We start from the raw sequence: 17,099 nt of genomic DNA, 5'->3' as shown, positions 1-17,099 counted from the left end.
GAAAAACCATTAGAGGGACGTGTGTCTGTACGTCATGTGTGCACATCTGAGACCTTGCCGAGTTCTTGCCAATTCCTTCGATTTGTACTAGAATTGTCACTGTTTGAACACAGAACAGTGGCAAACGCTAAGATACATACACGATATACCTACCCAATATCCCCTCAAACTACAACAAAATTAGGACATAAGGAAAGAGGGTGTGCTTGGTATTGTAGTTCACAGGATAAGAGATCAGATTCTGCAGTGGTCTTTCAGTACCAATCTCTTCCTGATTGTTAGTCCAGAAATGGCAGTTTTTAAAGTCATTAATATTTATGACACTACAGAGACCTCATTCAATTGAAGGTCAAAATAGGGTCCCCATATATGGCTCTGGTCTAAAGTAGTGGACAACATCGGAATTGGGTGCCATTTTGGATGCTGACCTTCTAGGCAGAGTTGCAAAGAAAAAGCCATATCTCAGACTGGCCAATAAAAATTAAATATTAAGATGGGCAGTCTGAGATATGGCTTTTTCTTTGCAACTCTGCCTAGAAGGTCAGCATTCTGGATTCGCCTCATCACTGTTGACGTTGAGACTGGTGTTTTGCGGGTACTATTTAATGAAGCTGCCAGTTGAGGACCTGTGAGGCGCCTGTTTCTCAAACTAGACACTAATGTATTTGTCCTCTTGCTCAGTTGTGCACCACTCCTCTTTCTATTCTGGTTAGAGCCAGTTTGCGCTGTTCTGTGAAGGGAGTACTACACAGCGTCGTACGAGATCTTCAGTTTCTTGGCAATTTCTCGCATAGAGTAGCCTTAATTTCTCAGAACAAGAATAGGCTGACGAGTTTCAGAAGAAAGTTATTTGTTTCTGGCCATTTTGAGCCTGTAATCGAACCCACAATGGCTGATGCTCCAGATCCTCAACTAGTCGCAAAGAAATTGCTTTTCTTTCGAAAACAAGGACATTTCTAAGTGACCCCAAACTTTTGAACGCTAATATAGTTTTATTTTTTATCTGTCATCGTTGCTAGACATGGCACAACCAAAAAAAACATCAAATTCAAGCTAGCAGTGACCAAATTCACAGAGCAAAATTCAGACAAGGTAACAGCCAGGCATTTTGGAATTGATCCAAAACAAGTGAGAGAATGGCGAAGTCAAAAATTCAAACTTCAAAGTTTGTCTGTGGATCAGAAGAGGGCGAGACTGCAAGGTGGGGGGAGGAAAAAGGAAAGGAAAAAGACAGGCTCAAATAAGAACTGGTTGTGTTGAGCAAATAAACACCCAGGCTATTAATTGAAGTTTTATGGTATTCATAGACATTCAACCTAACATGAAAGGGCCTACATGTTACCATTCCTAGAGAACTTTCATCCAGCAGAGTTCCTCCCCCACCCAAATGCAGAGGCCTCTTTGGCCCCCTGCTCCATGGCTTCCCTCTGTGCAGAGGTCACCACAGTACAGTACCCCTTGGACATTCAAAATGACAAGGCACGGAAAGGGAACAAAGAGAAGCTCCTCATGGACAATCCAGAGACACTATTCGCTGACTGCTACTAAAATGGGAACGTAAACAACCTAATCTTCCACACAGACCATCCCTGGGCATGGCACACAGCTATAAGAGCACACTACCCCTCTTTTAAGAGAGAGGGTATTGGCAGAAAATCAGAATACTGGAAAACGGGGACCCTGAGACAGACACCCTCTGTCAACCTGTACAAGAATGGAATAGTGGTGGTGCAGGGCAACTTCATACATTTCTAAAAGGACTTCCACAGAATCAAAGCGAGAGCACGGCAGGAGAAGCTCTCTCTTGGTGACGACTCCCCCACCCCGAGTGAGTCTGATTACACCTCTTCAAACTGTCCTGCAGACGAAGATAGTCAAACCCCCAGCACTAAACACACCCAGGTCCCACAACTGCACTGCTCCTCCATCACTGAGAAGGATAAATTCACAGAGATGGAGAGAGATATGGTGGAGCTCAGAGAGCTCGTCCACACACTCCGGACAGCACACCCACACAAAACAGACCAGCACAACACCAGCCCCCTACAGTACACAGAGGGCTGAAGGTGGAGATAGACGGCTGTCAGAGAGCCGCCTGCACTCCTGTCTGAGGTGAGAGAACTTGAGGAGAGAGAGGAACACATGGCAAAGCTAACAGAGGAACACATGGCACAGCTAACAGCACTGCAGGAGGAGGTGCGACAATCAACCACTCATGAGAGAGCTAGACATCTCCCCAGAGAAGCCAACAGAACAGCCCACTTCAGACCTCAACCAAAGCCTTAACACCAGAGAAGGACATACAAGGCAGGATCCACCAACCCAGCAGACTCCCCCTCGTCAGCCCACCAGATAGCTCTCCTAAAAACACCCCAACACCCACTAAGGACACACAAAAGCCAGAGATTGTGGTCCTCATTGACTCAAATGCGAAATACAAAGATGAGGAAACTTTTCCCAAAACACCAAGTGGCTAAACTCTGGTGTCCGAACACTCGCGTGACCTGGAGCTGCTGTCAGAGGACAACTAGGGTCCCCCAGCCACATCATAATACACACAGGCACAAACGACCTGAGAGCCCTGCAGGAAAGGGTGGCCACAGCACTCAAGGGAGTGATTGAAAAAGACTCTTCCACTTCCCCCAATGAACAAGTGGTTATCTCCACCCTGCTACCACAAAAATACTTTCACCCTGCCAACATACAGCAGGTGAATGCGAACATTTCCCGGGACTGTGCCTCAAAACCTAATGTCTACCTGGCCCACCATTCCACCTTGGACTGGAACAGCCTTTATGACCAGGTCCACCTCTACAAGGCAGCAATCCCCACCTTTGCCAGGACCCTGAAGGACATCACCCTCAACCGCAGCCCCAGCACCTCACACAAGAGCAACAGAGAAATGAAACCACCCCCCACCCCCCCCACCCCAACCAGTCGACCTCTCCCCAAACAAACTCTAGCCACACCCTATATAGGCCCCCCCAGCTCATTCTTATGGCCCCACCCATGCCCCCCTCCCCTGCAGCAAGGACCTCAACATGACAGCCGCACATATGCCCAGGCCGTGAGCAGATTCACAGGCTCAACCACCACTAATACACACACACAAGCCCCATCCTGCGACCTAAGAGGTACAGTGGGCTCCAAAATTACTGGCACCCCTGACTGGCAATGCACAAACAATACTTAAAAAAATAAACAATATAATTATAGAGATAAACTCAAACAACCAACATGTGAGAAATACGGTACTTTATTAATGTTTCAATGGAACTACCCAAAATCATACAATTATTTAATACAAAGTAAATGTAACCAAAATCAAGTTTTCATAATTATTGGCACCCCTCATTTAGTACTTAGTGCAAACAACTCTGTCAAGGAAAACAGCATGGAGTCTTTTCCTGTAATGTTTGACAAGGTTAAGGAACACATTTGGAGGGATGTTGGACCATTCCTCTATGCAGATCCTTTCAAGATCCTTCACATTCTTGGGTTTGCGCTTATCAACTGCCCTCTTCAACTCAGCCCACAGATTTTCGATTGGATTGAAGTCCGGCGACTGAGTTGGCCATGGCAGAACATTGATTTTGTTGTCACAGAACCATTTCTGTGTGGATCTTGAGATATGTTTTGGGTCATTGTCTTGTTGGAAAGTCCACCTACGGCCAAGTCCCAGCCTTCTGGCAGAAGCAACCAGATTGTCAGCCAAAATGTCCTGATACTTGGTGGAATTCATTATGCTATCAATCTTATCCAGTGCTCCTGGACCTCTGGAATTAAAACAGCCCCAAAACATCACTGACCCACCACCATATTTCACCGTGGGTATGAGGTGCCTCTCCTTGTATGCATCTCTGTTTCGACACCAAACATGCCGATGCTGTATCTAACCAAAACGTTCAATTTTGGTCTCATCTGACCAGAGCACCTTCTTCCAGTCATAGTTTAAATGACGTTTGGAAAACTCCAAGTGCTTGTGTCTGTGTCTTGGGGTCGGAAAGGGCTTTCTTCTGGCAACCCTTCCAAAGAGCCTGTGGTTGTGGAGGTGGCGTCTGATGGTACATTTGAAACCTGGTGACCCCAAGATGCCACCAAGGCCTGCAATTATTTTAGTGATTCTTGGGGATTTTGTTGCTTCTCTCACCATCCTCCTCCCTATCCTGGGGGGCAAAATGCATTTGCGTCCTCTACCCGTGAGGTTTTCAACTGTTCCATATCTTTTTTTTTTTTATATATATAATTGCCCTGACAATGCTCAGTGGTATATTCAATCGTTTGTGGATCTTCTTGTAGCCATTACCAGATTTATGAAGGTCTACGACCATCTGTCTCTTTTGAACTGCCAGTTCTTTTGTTTTCTTCATGGTGTTGGATCACAAAGGGATATTGCATGCGTGTTACCTCATTTTTATACCCTAGTGAAACAGGAAGTTATGTAATGGCTCAATATAGTTCCTTAAGACTTAGATAAACTTAAATAAGTGGAATTTAATTCCTGGTTTAATTTTGGTAGATGTTATTTACAATAATCTTTAAGGGTGCCATTAATTGTGAAACTTTGATTTGAAGGACATACATTTTTAATTAAATCAATAAATGATTTTGGTGGGTTCCATTGGAACATTAATATAGTACAGTATTTCTCACATGATGGTATTTTGAGTTTCTCTATAATGATATTGTTTATATTTTTTACAGTATTGTTTGTGCATTGCCAGTCAAGGGTGCCAGTAATTTTGGAGCCCACTGTATGATTCAGATGCTCAACATGCTCTGCTCACACCTACTGTAATGGTCAGAGCCTAAACCACAGGAAAACAACACTAGACACTGAAACACAACGTGTTTAATCCGGGAATATACAAGGACTGAGGTCATCTGCCTTTGGCCTAAAGAGCAGGAACCCAGACTTCAAAGACATTGGATATACAGACATTGTCATCCTACAAGAAACATGGTATAGAGGAGACGGACCCACTGGTTGCCCTCTAGGTTACAGAGAGCTGCTAGTCCCATCCACCAAACTACCAGGTGTGAAACAGGGAAGAGACTCAAGGGGTATGCTAATTTGGTATAGAGCAGACCTAACCCACTATAATAAATTAGTCAAAACAGGAACATTTTACACATGGCTAGAAATTAATAAGGAAATTATTTCAACAGAGAAACATTTCCTCATGTGTGCTACCTTTATACCCCCAATAGAATCCCCATACTTTAACGATGACAGCGTCTCCATCCTAGAGGGGGAGATCAACCATTTCCAGGCCCAGGGACATGTACAAGTCTGTGGCGACCTAAATGCCAGAACTGGACAAGAACCTGACACTCGTAGCACACAGGAGGACAAACACCTATCTGGAGGTGACAGCATTCCCTCCCAAATATGCTCCCCTAGACACAACTACACAACTCCTGCAACTCTGTCTCACGCTGGGTCTGTACATAGTCAATGGTAGGCTTCGAGGGGACTCTTACGGTAGGTACACCTACAGTTCATCCCTTGGCAGTAGTACTGTAGATTACTTTCTCACTGACCTCAACCCAGTCTCTCAGAGCGTTCACAGTCAGCCCACTGACACCCCTATCAGATCACAGTCTACTTGAACAGAGCAATACTCAAATCATGAGGCATCAAATCCAAAGGAACTACATAATATGAAGAAATTCTACAACCACCTAAAAGGAAGCGATTCTCAAACCTTCCATAACAAACTGATCACCTACAGAGAGATGAACCTGGAGAAGAGTCCCCTAAGCAAGCTGGTCCTGGGGCTTTGTTCACAAACACAAACAGAGCCCCGGGTAGCAACACAATTAGACCCAACCAAATCATGAGAAAACAAAAAGATAATTACTTGACACATTGGAAAGAATTAACAAAAAAACTGTGCAAACTAGAATGCAATTTGGTCCTAAACAGAGTACACAGTGGCAGAATATCTGACCACTGTGACTGACCCAAAATGAAGGAAAGCTTTGACTATGTACAGACTCAGTGAGCATAGCCTTGCTATTGAGAGGCCGCCGTAGGCAGACCTGGCTCTCAAGAGAAGACCGGCTATGTGCACACTGCCCACAAAATGAGGTGGAAACTGAGCTGCACTTCCTAACCTCCTGCCAAATGTATGATCATATTAGAGACACATATTTCCCTCAGATTACACAACCAAAGAATTTGAAAACAAATCCAATTTTGATAAATTCCCATATCTATCAGTGCAGAACAAACACCATTGTAAATACAACCCATATTTATGTTAATGTATTTTCCCTTTTGTACTTTAACTATTTGCACATCGTTACAACACTGTATATAGCCATTATATGACATTAGAAATGTACTGTTTACTGTTCATTGATTGTTTATTTAACTTTTGTTTATTATCTATTTCACTTGCTTTGGCAATGTAAACATATGTTTTCCATTCCAATAAAGCCCTTTGAATTGAATTGATTGACAGTGAAAGTGAGGATAGAGGAGAGAGATGTTCCGGCTTATGGAGCAGACTGGATTGATTTGGGCTCATGGCCTAACCCCATTGTGAGTATGAAAGTAATTTCAGTAACTCAGTTACTGACATCTCTGCAATGGCACAAACACACACACACACACACACACACACACACACACACACACACACACACACACACACACACACACACACACACACACACACACACACACACACACAGGTGAAGAAAATACACTGATGGTCGGATAGATAGACAGAAACTTCTGAGGTCTCCACTCATGAGCAACAGAGGAGAAACACACTACAGAGAACACCGCAATGCCAGAGTCATGTTCATTAAGCAAAAATAGAGGCAAAAACATACGCCCTGAACTTGAACATTGGTGACAGCCTAATTCAATGTCCATTTTCTCCCCTTTTACACCAACTGACTGTGAGCCATTTCCAAGAGGATTCCTGTGCTAGTGTCCCAGTTGAATCAGCTCTCTGCCAGACATCAACCCAGTAAAGCTGGTAAACACCATCCTATATTGTTGTGCCCTACTACCCTAATCATCACCCAGTCATTACATAACTAATACATCCTACAGATAGGCGTGTGTGTATGTGTATGTGTGTGTGTGTGTGTGTGTGTGTGTGTGTGTGTGTGTGTGGGGGTGGGGGGCACGCATGGTAAAGTGACAGGGGGATCTTTAGAGGTAATGAAATCACCTTTGGTTGGTAAGTAAGACCCCCCCTAAATTGGCTGTCCCACACAGACAGACAACACTAGAGGCAGAAAATACAACACCACGGAATATGGAATAATATCAAATTATATTAGTATGCCAAACGAAGGCTATACCGATATATTCCCCGAAGAACAGTATGTTCAAATATGTTCAAAACTAATGACACATCAAAGCTTTAGAGAGCATAGATTTGGGGAATTTATCAGGGATATCTACTAATGACCTATCTATCTAAATAGTTTTCATACTAATATCAATATCAATGGATATCATTGCACAAGGATAGTAGGCCATTTAGACAGGGTGTCTGAGAATAAGGAGTTTTAAGTTGGACTGATCCATATTTTGGCTGGTCCACTGTGGCTCTTACCAGCGCAGGGCGATCTTGATGGGCGTGGTGAGGCAGGAGGTGAAGAGGTCAGCGGGGAGGTCAGGGTTCATGGGGAGAAGCTCTGAGGCCTCGCAGGCGGCCAGCTGAATACAGTTCTTCATGGAGGGGGGCAGAGGCATCTGGGCCAGGGGGTGGTTGGGGTTAATGGCTGCCACCTGGAAGAGGACAAGAAGACTTGGATTGGAGATGTGAGGCTAATAGAGGGATATACTATACAGAGACACAGGTCAAACAAACAAGATACAGACGGACATAGACAGGTGGCAAAACGATTTCACGCTATCCCCGTCTGAATAAAATGCTAATAAAAAAGATAGATTAACAGACAAACAGAGATTCTCACTTGACCTTTCTCCATCTTACTAGCTCTGACTTTGCTGATAGCTACTTTATTGAGGAGAAATGTACTTACTATGACTGTGATATGTGGTTGTCCAACCTAGCCATATTAAGATGAATGCACTAACTGTAAGTCGCTCAGGATAAGAGCGTCCGCTAAATGACTAAAATGTAAATAAAGTCAAAGAGCCAAAAAGAGGTCAACGGAAAGAGAAATAACAGTCAGAGTAGACAAAGAATAAGATGGCAGAACAAGAGAGAAGGGAAAACCAACCAGAGACGGACACAGGGCAAGAGAAAGATGACCAGACAAAAGAACATGAACCGAACCAACAGAAAAGGTGAACAGACAACAGAGATAATAGGCCAGAGGGATGTACAGGTCGGAGAAAGGGAGTGAACAACCTTTAGGTCATTGGATCCCTCTCACTGCTCTAAACTTCTGCTATCATCCGGTAATGAGATGTGGAGGAGAGCTTTTGAAGTTCAGGGCGGCGGCGGTGTTCGATAGCACAGTGTACTCTGAACAAACAGCCTCTGGAGCAGATATTGGCTAATGTGATATTATCATTCTGGGGAGTTGGATCACCTGTACAATGCCCTGAATACAAAGGTGTGTGAGAGACAGTGTGTGTGGGGAATGGAAAGGTGTGTGTGTACGTTTGTGCCTGAGTGTATGCATGTGTGTGAGTGTGTCTACTCCTGTATGGGGGTATAGATCCACCCAGACCTGGTTTAATGTCAGCCTGCCTTAGGCAGCTTGTGGAGGTGGTGGTATTTCATTTGATGACCTCGGAGCGCTCCTTTCCCCACCCAGGGCTGTGTACCATGGACTCCCTTATAAATACTTTACAGGCTGATGACTGAAGTGCTTGTACTTTCGAGCTTCAAATGTGGGAGTTCTGCCATAATTCAAATTCTGGTGCAGCCTAAATCTCCCAATGACTATACGTGACTTAAGTCCGAGTTTCAGGCAAGGATCTCGAGATTTGTACTGATGCCATAGCTGATGCATGTGATGGAAGGGTGCAATACAATTTAAAGCACTTTGTCGATCTAGCCTTATGATAGCTAGCTTCATGGTAGATGAATAGTACCATGTCTTGAAGAGTGAGACTCTTCATTGCACCCTGGAGATTTAGATTTAACTGCCACTTCTAGTACCATCCCAACCGTGAGAGAAGAGAGAAATTCTGCTTTAAGTGCTAAAACACTTTCTGTTTTTAAAAACAGCGCTGTGCCAAGCTGGCTATAATAGCTGTGCAGGGAGTAAGTGAAAGGTCTTCTCCAAAGTGTCAACCCAAACACTTACAGTGCAGTAGACCAGGGACACATGCCCACTCGATCAGACACAGAACAACTTCTCTCTATATCCTCACATCTCCTTAGTCTTTAGGGAGAAAAGGGAACGTGCGATACACACATGCAATGCACTCAAAGACAAGTGTCACACAGCATCACACAATCTGGAAAACGTGAGGAGAAAATAGCTAAATTCTCCCCACACTCAACTCCTCAACATCTGATGCAAGGCATGGTAAACCTAGGCTTACTAACGCCACTTACGCATGTGTGCAGACGATGGAAGGCTGGTACTATTTTCCTTAGGGCTAGCCTAGCTGGTAAACACACACTGAAATGCAACCAGACAGACAGACCAGCATTTTCTCCATCTTTTTCCCTTGGTGAGGTTCAAATTCAACATTCCAAAACTTTCAATTGAAATCAACAGAGGCATGAAAAGTGTGTGTGTTTCAGTGTGTTGTATGATTATACATTTCAGTTCAGGGTGCAACAGAGCTATGTGCAGAATATCCACTCCACCTAAGCAATGGTAAGAAATACTCAACCTCAACACTACATGATAAGACAGGATGAGTCCTACCAGTTATAGAAACATACAGGGAATAAGTCACTTCTGGATCTAGAGCGCTCCTCTCTAATTGTAGCTTGTTATAATGAGGAGACTCCAGAGAAAGGAAACTAAACGTAGAACCTGCAGCTAGCCAACGTCTCAGTGTGATATCTACGTGTGTCTTCATTGATTTTAGGTACACACACATAAATAACACTATTAAACCTACAGCTCTGCTCAGATCTGTCTAGATTAATAGGGACGTGTGTGCTTGCGTACGTACACTGTGCATGTCCGTGTCTTGTACGATTACATCTTCTCTGTTACTTCTTAATGATGAAATGGGGAATGTTACACAAACCAAAGCATATTGGATATTTTAACTACTCAGTAATGCATGATGTTGGATCAACGATGGTGGAACAATATTGTTACACAAATCATTTGGGATATTGTGATACGGGTACACAATACACCTTATGGTAAATACCACATTACAGCCAAAACCGGCTGCTTTTCGGTAATTAACATATTAGCATATTGTAATCTCACAAATTTGCATTACAATCAGCATGGAAGGATTTTATTTTCATCACACTGGGGTATGTGAATGTTTTAACTGACACCAATTCACAGAACTAATCATACTGTACGGGGGGTATGGGGAGGGGTTGTTAACACACACACACACACACACACACACACACACACACACACACACACACACACACACACACACACACACACACACACACACACACAGAGGGAGAGCAAGGAGACAACATAAAACACACACGCAAACACAGCCTATACAATACACACACATGCACGGACACACACAGAAGTGTGCATTGACTGAGAACAGATATACCAACACAGACAAAATGCACACGGATGCACAACAAAGATAAATATAAAAAGGTACACACAATCAGACTCCATCCACCCAACAGAAAGAGCACACACGTACACACACACACACACACACACAGTCATTTCCGCACAACAGATAATGCAGTGAGCATCATATTGCTGACTCCATGCAGTAAGTTATCAAATATTTAGCAGGAAGTGGACTGCTCATAACAGAGCACTCAGACACCACACCCCTACTGAAGGTTGCATGTCTGTTAAGAGAGAGAGAGAGTCAGAGAGATGGTGAAAAAACACCTCCCCCTCATTCCGCACCACTCCCCCTATTTCCTGGTAAAAAAGGCCTCTGGTGGGATCAAGTCTGTCCCTATGTGTATGTGTATGTGTGTGTTTGCGTGTGTGTGTGTGTGTTTATGAGAATGCGTGCACATAAGGTTGTGTGCGTGTGAGAAGGCGTGGGCGTGAACTGGGGCCACCCTCTTCCTGCAGAGCGTTATGCTGTAGCAGAAACAGGGATGGGAAAGATGGGGCGAGGAGGAGGAGAGGGACACCCTGCCTGGGTACTAACATGCATCTTTAATAGCCTTCCGGAACTACCTCCCTCCCTCTGTCTCTCCTTCCTCTCTTTCTCTACCTCCCTCCCCATCCTATTTCAATATTCCTCTTTCATCTATCCCTCTCTCTCTTTCCTCTCCCTCCCAACTACCATTCATCTTTCCATCCCCCTCCTCCATCTCTCTCTCGTTCTCCATCACTCCCCCATCCCTCTCTTCCTGTTGCTGTGCAGGTGGGGGAGAGGTTCACTAAGGTGTAAAGTGGAGCCATTTTGCCTTCCGCCAGCTGATTGATGTTATGTAACTTGGCCTAGTTCTAACACAGAGGGCTAGGAAGCTAAAAGCAGTGTGGTCTAATGGAGTGGTAACCCAACTGGCCCAGAAAAACTATATGTTTTGAATACAAACTGACCGAAGACATCAGCCTTGAACACTAAACACAAAGCATATTGCCTTTTGCCCTTTGCTGTTGAATAAGATTCGTTCACAATGTCACTTTTATTTTTATTGAAGACCAAGACACATACTTACAGTGGGGAGAACAAGTATTTGATACACTGCCGATTTTGCTGGTTTTCCTACTTACAAAGCATGTAGAGGTCTGTAATTGTTATCATAGGTACACTTCAACTGTGAGAGACGGAATCTAAAACAAAAATCCAGAAAATCACATTGTATGATTTTTAAGGAATTAATTTGCGTTTTATTGCATGACATAAGTATTTGATACATCAGAAAAGCAGAACTTAATATTTGGTACAGAAACCTTTGTTTGCAATTACAGAGATCATACATTTCCTGTAGGTCTTGACCAGGTTTGCACACACTGCAGAAGGGACTTTGGCCCACTCCTCCATACAGACCTTCTCCAGATCCTTCAGGTTTCGGGGCTGTCGCTGGGCAATACGGACTTTCAGCTCCCTCCAAAGATTTTCTATTGGGTTCAGGTCTGGAGACTGGCTAGGCCACTCCAGGACCTTGAGATGCTTCTTACGGAGCCACTCCTTAGTTGCCCTGGCTGTGTGTTTCGGGTCGTTGTCATGCTGGAAGACCCAGCCACGACCCATCTTCAATGCTCTTACTGAGGGAAGGAGGTTGTTGGCCAAGATCTTGCGATACATGGCCCCATCCATCCTCCCCTCAATACGGTGCAGTCGTCCTGTCCCCTTTGCAGAAAAGTATCCCCAAAGAATGATGTTTCCACCTCCATGCTTCACGGTTGGGATGGTGTTCTTGGGGTTGTACTCATCCTTCTTCTTCCTCCAAACACGGCGAGTAGAGTTTAGACCAAAAAGCTCAATTTTTGTCTCATCAGACCACATGACCTTTTCCCATTCCTCCTCTGGATCATCCAAATGGTCATTGGCAAACTTCAGACGGGCCTGGACATGCGCTGGCTTGAGCAGGGGGGACCTTTGCCCGCGCTGCAGGATTTTAATCCATGACGGCGTAGTGTGTTACTAATGGTTTTCTTTGAGACTGTGGTCCCAGCTCTCTTCAGGTCATTGACCAGGTCCTGCCGTGTAGTTCTGGGCTGATCCCTCACTTTCCTCATGATCATTGATGCCCCACGAGGTGAGATCTTGCATGGAGCCCCAGACCGAGAGTGATTGACCGTCATCTTGAACTTCTTCCATTTTCTAATAATTGCGCCAACAGTTGTTGCCTTCTCACCAAGCTGCTTGCCTATTGTCCTGTAGCCCATCCCAGCCTTGTGCAGGCCTACAATTTTATCCCTGATGTCCTTACACATCTCTCTGGTCTTGGCCATTGTGGAGAGGTTGGAGTCTGTTTGATTGAGTGTGTGGACATGTGTCTTTTATACAGGTAACGAGTTCAAACAGGTGCAGTTAATACAGGTAATGAGTGCAGAACAGGAGGGCTTCTTAAAGAAAAACTAACAGGTCTGTGAGAGCCGGAATTCTTACTGGTTGGTAGGTGATCAAATACTTATGTCATGCAATAAAATGCAAATTAATTACTTAAAAATCATACAATGTGATTTTCTGGATTTTTTTTATTAGATTCCTTCTCTCACAGTTGAAGTGTACCTATGATAAAAATTACAGACCCCTACAGGCTTTGTAAGTAGGAAAACCTGCAAAATTGGCAGTGTATCAAATACTTGTTCTCCCCACTGTACGTCATGCCACATTCAATTCCATTGTATCACATTGCCCATATTGTTATATGGCACAGTGGCTACAACCTTCCACTTGAGAGCATAGCTAGGCTAGCATGGAAGCGTGGTGTTTCACAACAGTTCCAGCTGGCTGGAACTAAGAGCTTTAGCCCATAGTGACCCACAGAGAACCCTGATTGGTCAATTCCACCAACACTTTTAACAGCTGAGGAGTGAAGGCTCCTCTCTCTATCCCTCTCTTTCTTCCTCTCTCTGGCACTCTGGCTCTAGACCTCTGTTGCCATCCCTCCCTCCCTCCTCTCCCTTTTTCTCTCTTCCTTGTCCGCTCCCTCTCTCTCCCGCCTATCACGTGTTATTGTTGGGCCGCTGGGCCTTCTCTCCTCTCCTCCGTCTTTCCATCTCTACATCCCTCTATCGGGCCGTGACACCTGCTATCTCAGCCTGGGAGTAGGGCAGAGGAAGTCTGGATGGACGGATGGTGAGAGGAGAGAAGCTGTGTTGCTGGTATTGAACTTAGCGTGACTGCATGGTGAAGGACGATTCTCCTCTCTCAGTCTTTTTCTCAGTCCCTCTAGACTGCATTGTAACACCTTTTTTCCGTCCTTCGCCTCTCTCTGCCATCCCTTCCTCTCCCACTTCTCTTTTCCCCTACCTCGCTTTCTCACTTCCTCCCCCTTTCTCTACATATCATCTCTCCTTGTCCTTTTCTCACTCACCCTCTTTTTGTCTCTGCTGTATTCCAAATCATCTGAAGTGCGTTCAAACTCCTTCATGAATAATTGAACTGCGTGTTATAAATGCACTTGAGATGCCACGGCCAGTAAGAAGAAACAGTGGAATAAAGGGGTTGGCGGGATGGTTGGGGGGGGAGATCCTAACCAAACCAAAACACTATCATTAATTCATTTAGCTCCAGCTGCCTATTCGCTGGCTGGGATCAGAGAGAGGAGATTGTGAAACGCTTCTTTCATTCAAAAGATTTAGCTGGCTTGCCATTCGGAATTCAACGCACATTATACACACACACACACACACACACACAAACACACATCCCTTGGTCTCGCTGCGGGAGTGGTTGTATGTGTGTATGGGGGAACTCTGTGTGTTTACGTCTGTGTGTGTGTGTGGACAGTGCATTCGGAAAGTATTCAGACCCCTTGACTTTTTCCACATTTTGTTACATTACAGCCTTATTCTAAAATTAATTTAATTGTTGTTTTTTCTAAATCTACACACAATACCGCATAATGACAAAGCAAAAACAGTTTATTTATTTATTTTATTTATAAATACAATTAAATGAAATATCACATTTACATAATTATTCAGACCCTTTACTCAGTACTTTGTTGAAGCACCTTTAGCAGCCTCGAGTCTTCTTGGGTATGACGCTACAAGCTTGGCACACCTGTATTTGGGGAGTTTCTCCCATTCTTCTCTGCAGAGCCTCTCAGGCTCTGTCAGGTTGGATGGGGAGGTGTCGCTGCACAGCTATTTTCAGGTCTCTCCAGAGATGTTAGATTGGGTTCAAGTCCGGCCTCTCGCTGGGCCAATCAAGGACATTCAGATAATTGTCCCGAAGCCACTCCTGCATTGCCTTCGCTGTGTGCTTAGGGTCGTTGTCTTGTTGGAAGGTGAACCTTCGCCCCAGTCTGAGGTCCTGAGCACTCTTGAGCAGGTTTTCATCAAGGATCTCTCTGTACTTTGCTCAGTTCATCTTTCCCTTGATCCTGACTAGTCCCAGTCCCTGCCGCTGAAAAACATCCCCACAGCATGATGCTGCCACCACCATGCTTCACCGTAGGGATGGTGCCAGGTTTCCTCCAGACGTATTGCTTGGCATTCAGGCCAAAGAATTCAATCTTGGTTTCTCTCTGTCAGAGTGACCATTGGGTTCTTGGTCACATCCCTGACCAAGGCCCTTCTCCCCCGATTGCTCAGTTTGGCCGGACGGCCAGCTCTAGGAAGAGTCTTGGTGGTTCCAAACTTCTTCCATTTAAGATGGAGGCCACTGTGTTCTTGGGGACCTTCAATGCTGCAGAAATGTTTTGGTACCCTTCCCCAGATCTGTGCCTCGTGCCATCCTGTTTCGGAGCTCTACGGACAATTCCTTCGACCTCATGGCTTAGTTTTTGCTCTGACATGCACTGTCAAATGTGGGACCTTATATATACAGGTGTGTGCCTTTCCAAATCATGTCCAATCAATTGAATTTACCACAGGTGGACTGCAATCAAGTTGTAGAAACCTCTCAAGGATGATCAATGGAAACAGGATGCACCTGAGCTCAATTTCGAGTCTCATAGCAAAGGTTCTGAATACTTATGTAAATACGTTTTGTTTTTTCTATACATTTGCAAAGATTTCTAAAAACCTTTGTCATTTCGCTTTGTCATTATGGGGTATTGTGTGTAGATTGATGAGGATTTAAAAATAAAAAAATCAATTTCAGAATAAGGCTGTAACGTCACAAAATGTGGAAAACGTCAAGGCCTCTGAATACTTTCCGAATGCACTGTATATCTCTCTCTGCCACCCACCTCCAGCTCCTGCTCTCTCTGCAGGGCGAACTGTTTGAAAGACTTGACGATGATGCCTGCGTTGGAGCAGTCGTAAACGAAGATGGAGGGGCTGCCCATCCACGTCTGGAGGTCGTACACAGACAGAGGGATGTACTGGGTATAGTTCTACAGGACAGACAGACAGGATGGGGGGTTATTACACATGTTGATACACAACATTAGATGACATGTTATAGCCACCTACAATCCAGCATAAAAGTAGTAAATAGAAATCTTCTATGTACTACTAGTTCATTCTACCAGCAATTTATTTTAAAAATCCTTGTCCAAAATGAGTTTAAGATGTTGCCAAATGCTTCTATCCTCTTTCATTACCAATAATGAAAGGAAGAGGGGGAGATATGGTTTTAACTGCACGGCTGCTTCCCAATTCACTTTTTGGATTGGATGAGGGGAAGCAATGAATGTCCTGGTGCTGTTTCTGACTACTGTACTGGGAGATACTTTGTGGTGGTGTTTTTAGGAGTTGGACCAGAGGGATCAATGGTGCCCTGGCACGCCGTAGCAGACAGTAGGCAGCAGGGCTGGTTTTATAGGACTCCTCATTAAGGGGAATAAAGAGAGGAAGAGGAGATGAGAGGAGGAGAGGCTCTGGGGTGTACTGGGGAGAGGCAGTGCCCAAACCAAGACAGGAGTCGTGTGTCATTTAGAGTGGGTGTTTCATTGTGTGAGATGTCCCAAAAAAGAATGTATTTCTGTAATAACTATTTTTGTTGGTGTGGGTGTGTGTGTGGGATAACTTGTTTTAATCTATTATCAGTGGACCCAATGGACCCTGTTAGTGTGTGTGTGTTTATTCAACGATCAGACTTTATTTGTGAGTCTATGACTGTAGAGGCAGAAGTGGAAGTCATCATTGGACGTGTGTGTGTGTGTGTGTGTGCCTCTCACCTTGTTGAACACCCAGATCTCTCCATTGACGGTGGGTCGGGGGACCCCGTGTCCATTGTAGTGGAAGAGGACGCGCTCCTCCTTGGCGTTGCGTCTCAGGGACGTACACAGCTTCTTCACCTCGTCTACCGTGGGGTCCAGACTCTGCTTGTAACGTGCCTGAGAGAGCGAGAGAGAAAGAGAGAGAGGGAGCGAGAGAGAAAGAGAGCGAGAGAACGAGTGAAAGAGAGAGCGAGAGAGAAAGAGAGAAAGAAAGAA

The 17,099-nt window shown here is 44.7% G+C and overlaps 1 protein-coding gene across 1 annotated transcript in view; it reads right to left on the bottom strand.

The window, feature by feature from the left end:
* LOC121533261 (regulatory-associated protein of mTOR-like) overlaps window positions 1–17,000 on the bottom strand; it is a gene marked incomplete at both ends in the record, with an annotated part of 78,531 nt that extends 61,531 nt beyond the window's left edge. Inside the window, 3 exons of the mRNA XM_045219465.1 lie at window positions 7,584–7,759; window positions 15,909–16,055; window positions 16,842–17,000. Coding sequence (XP_045075400.1) covers window positions 7,584–7,759; window positions 15,909–16,055; window positions 16,842–17,000 — 482 coding nt within the window. The remainder of the gene's footprint in view (window positions 1–7,583; window positions 7,760–15,908; window positions 16,056–16,841) is intronic.
* Between the last annotated feature and the right edge of the window lie 99 nt (window positions 17,001–17,099).

This window comes from Coregonus clupeaformis, unplaced genomic scaffold (genome assembly GCF_020615455.1).
Source record: "Coregonus clupeaformis isolate EN_2021a unplaced genomic scaffold, ASM2061545v1 scaf2390, whole genome shotgun sequence".
In the NCBI taxonomy this organism is placed as follows: domain Eukaryota; kingdom Metazoa; phylum Chordata; class Actinopteri; order Salmoniformes; family Salmonidae; genus Coregonus; species Coregonus clupeaformis.
This window is presented reverse-complemented; position numbering and strand designations above follow the sequence as displayed.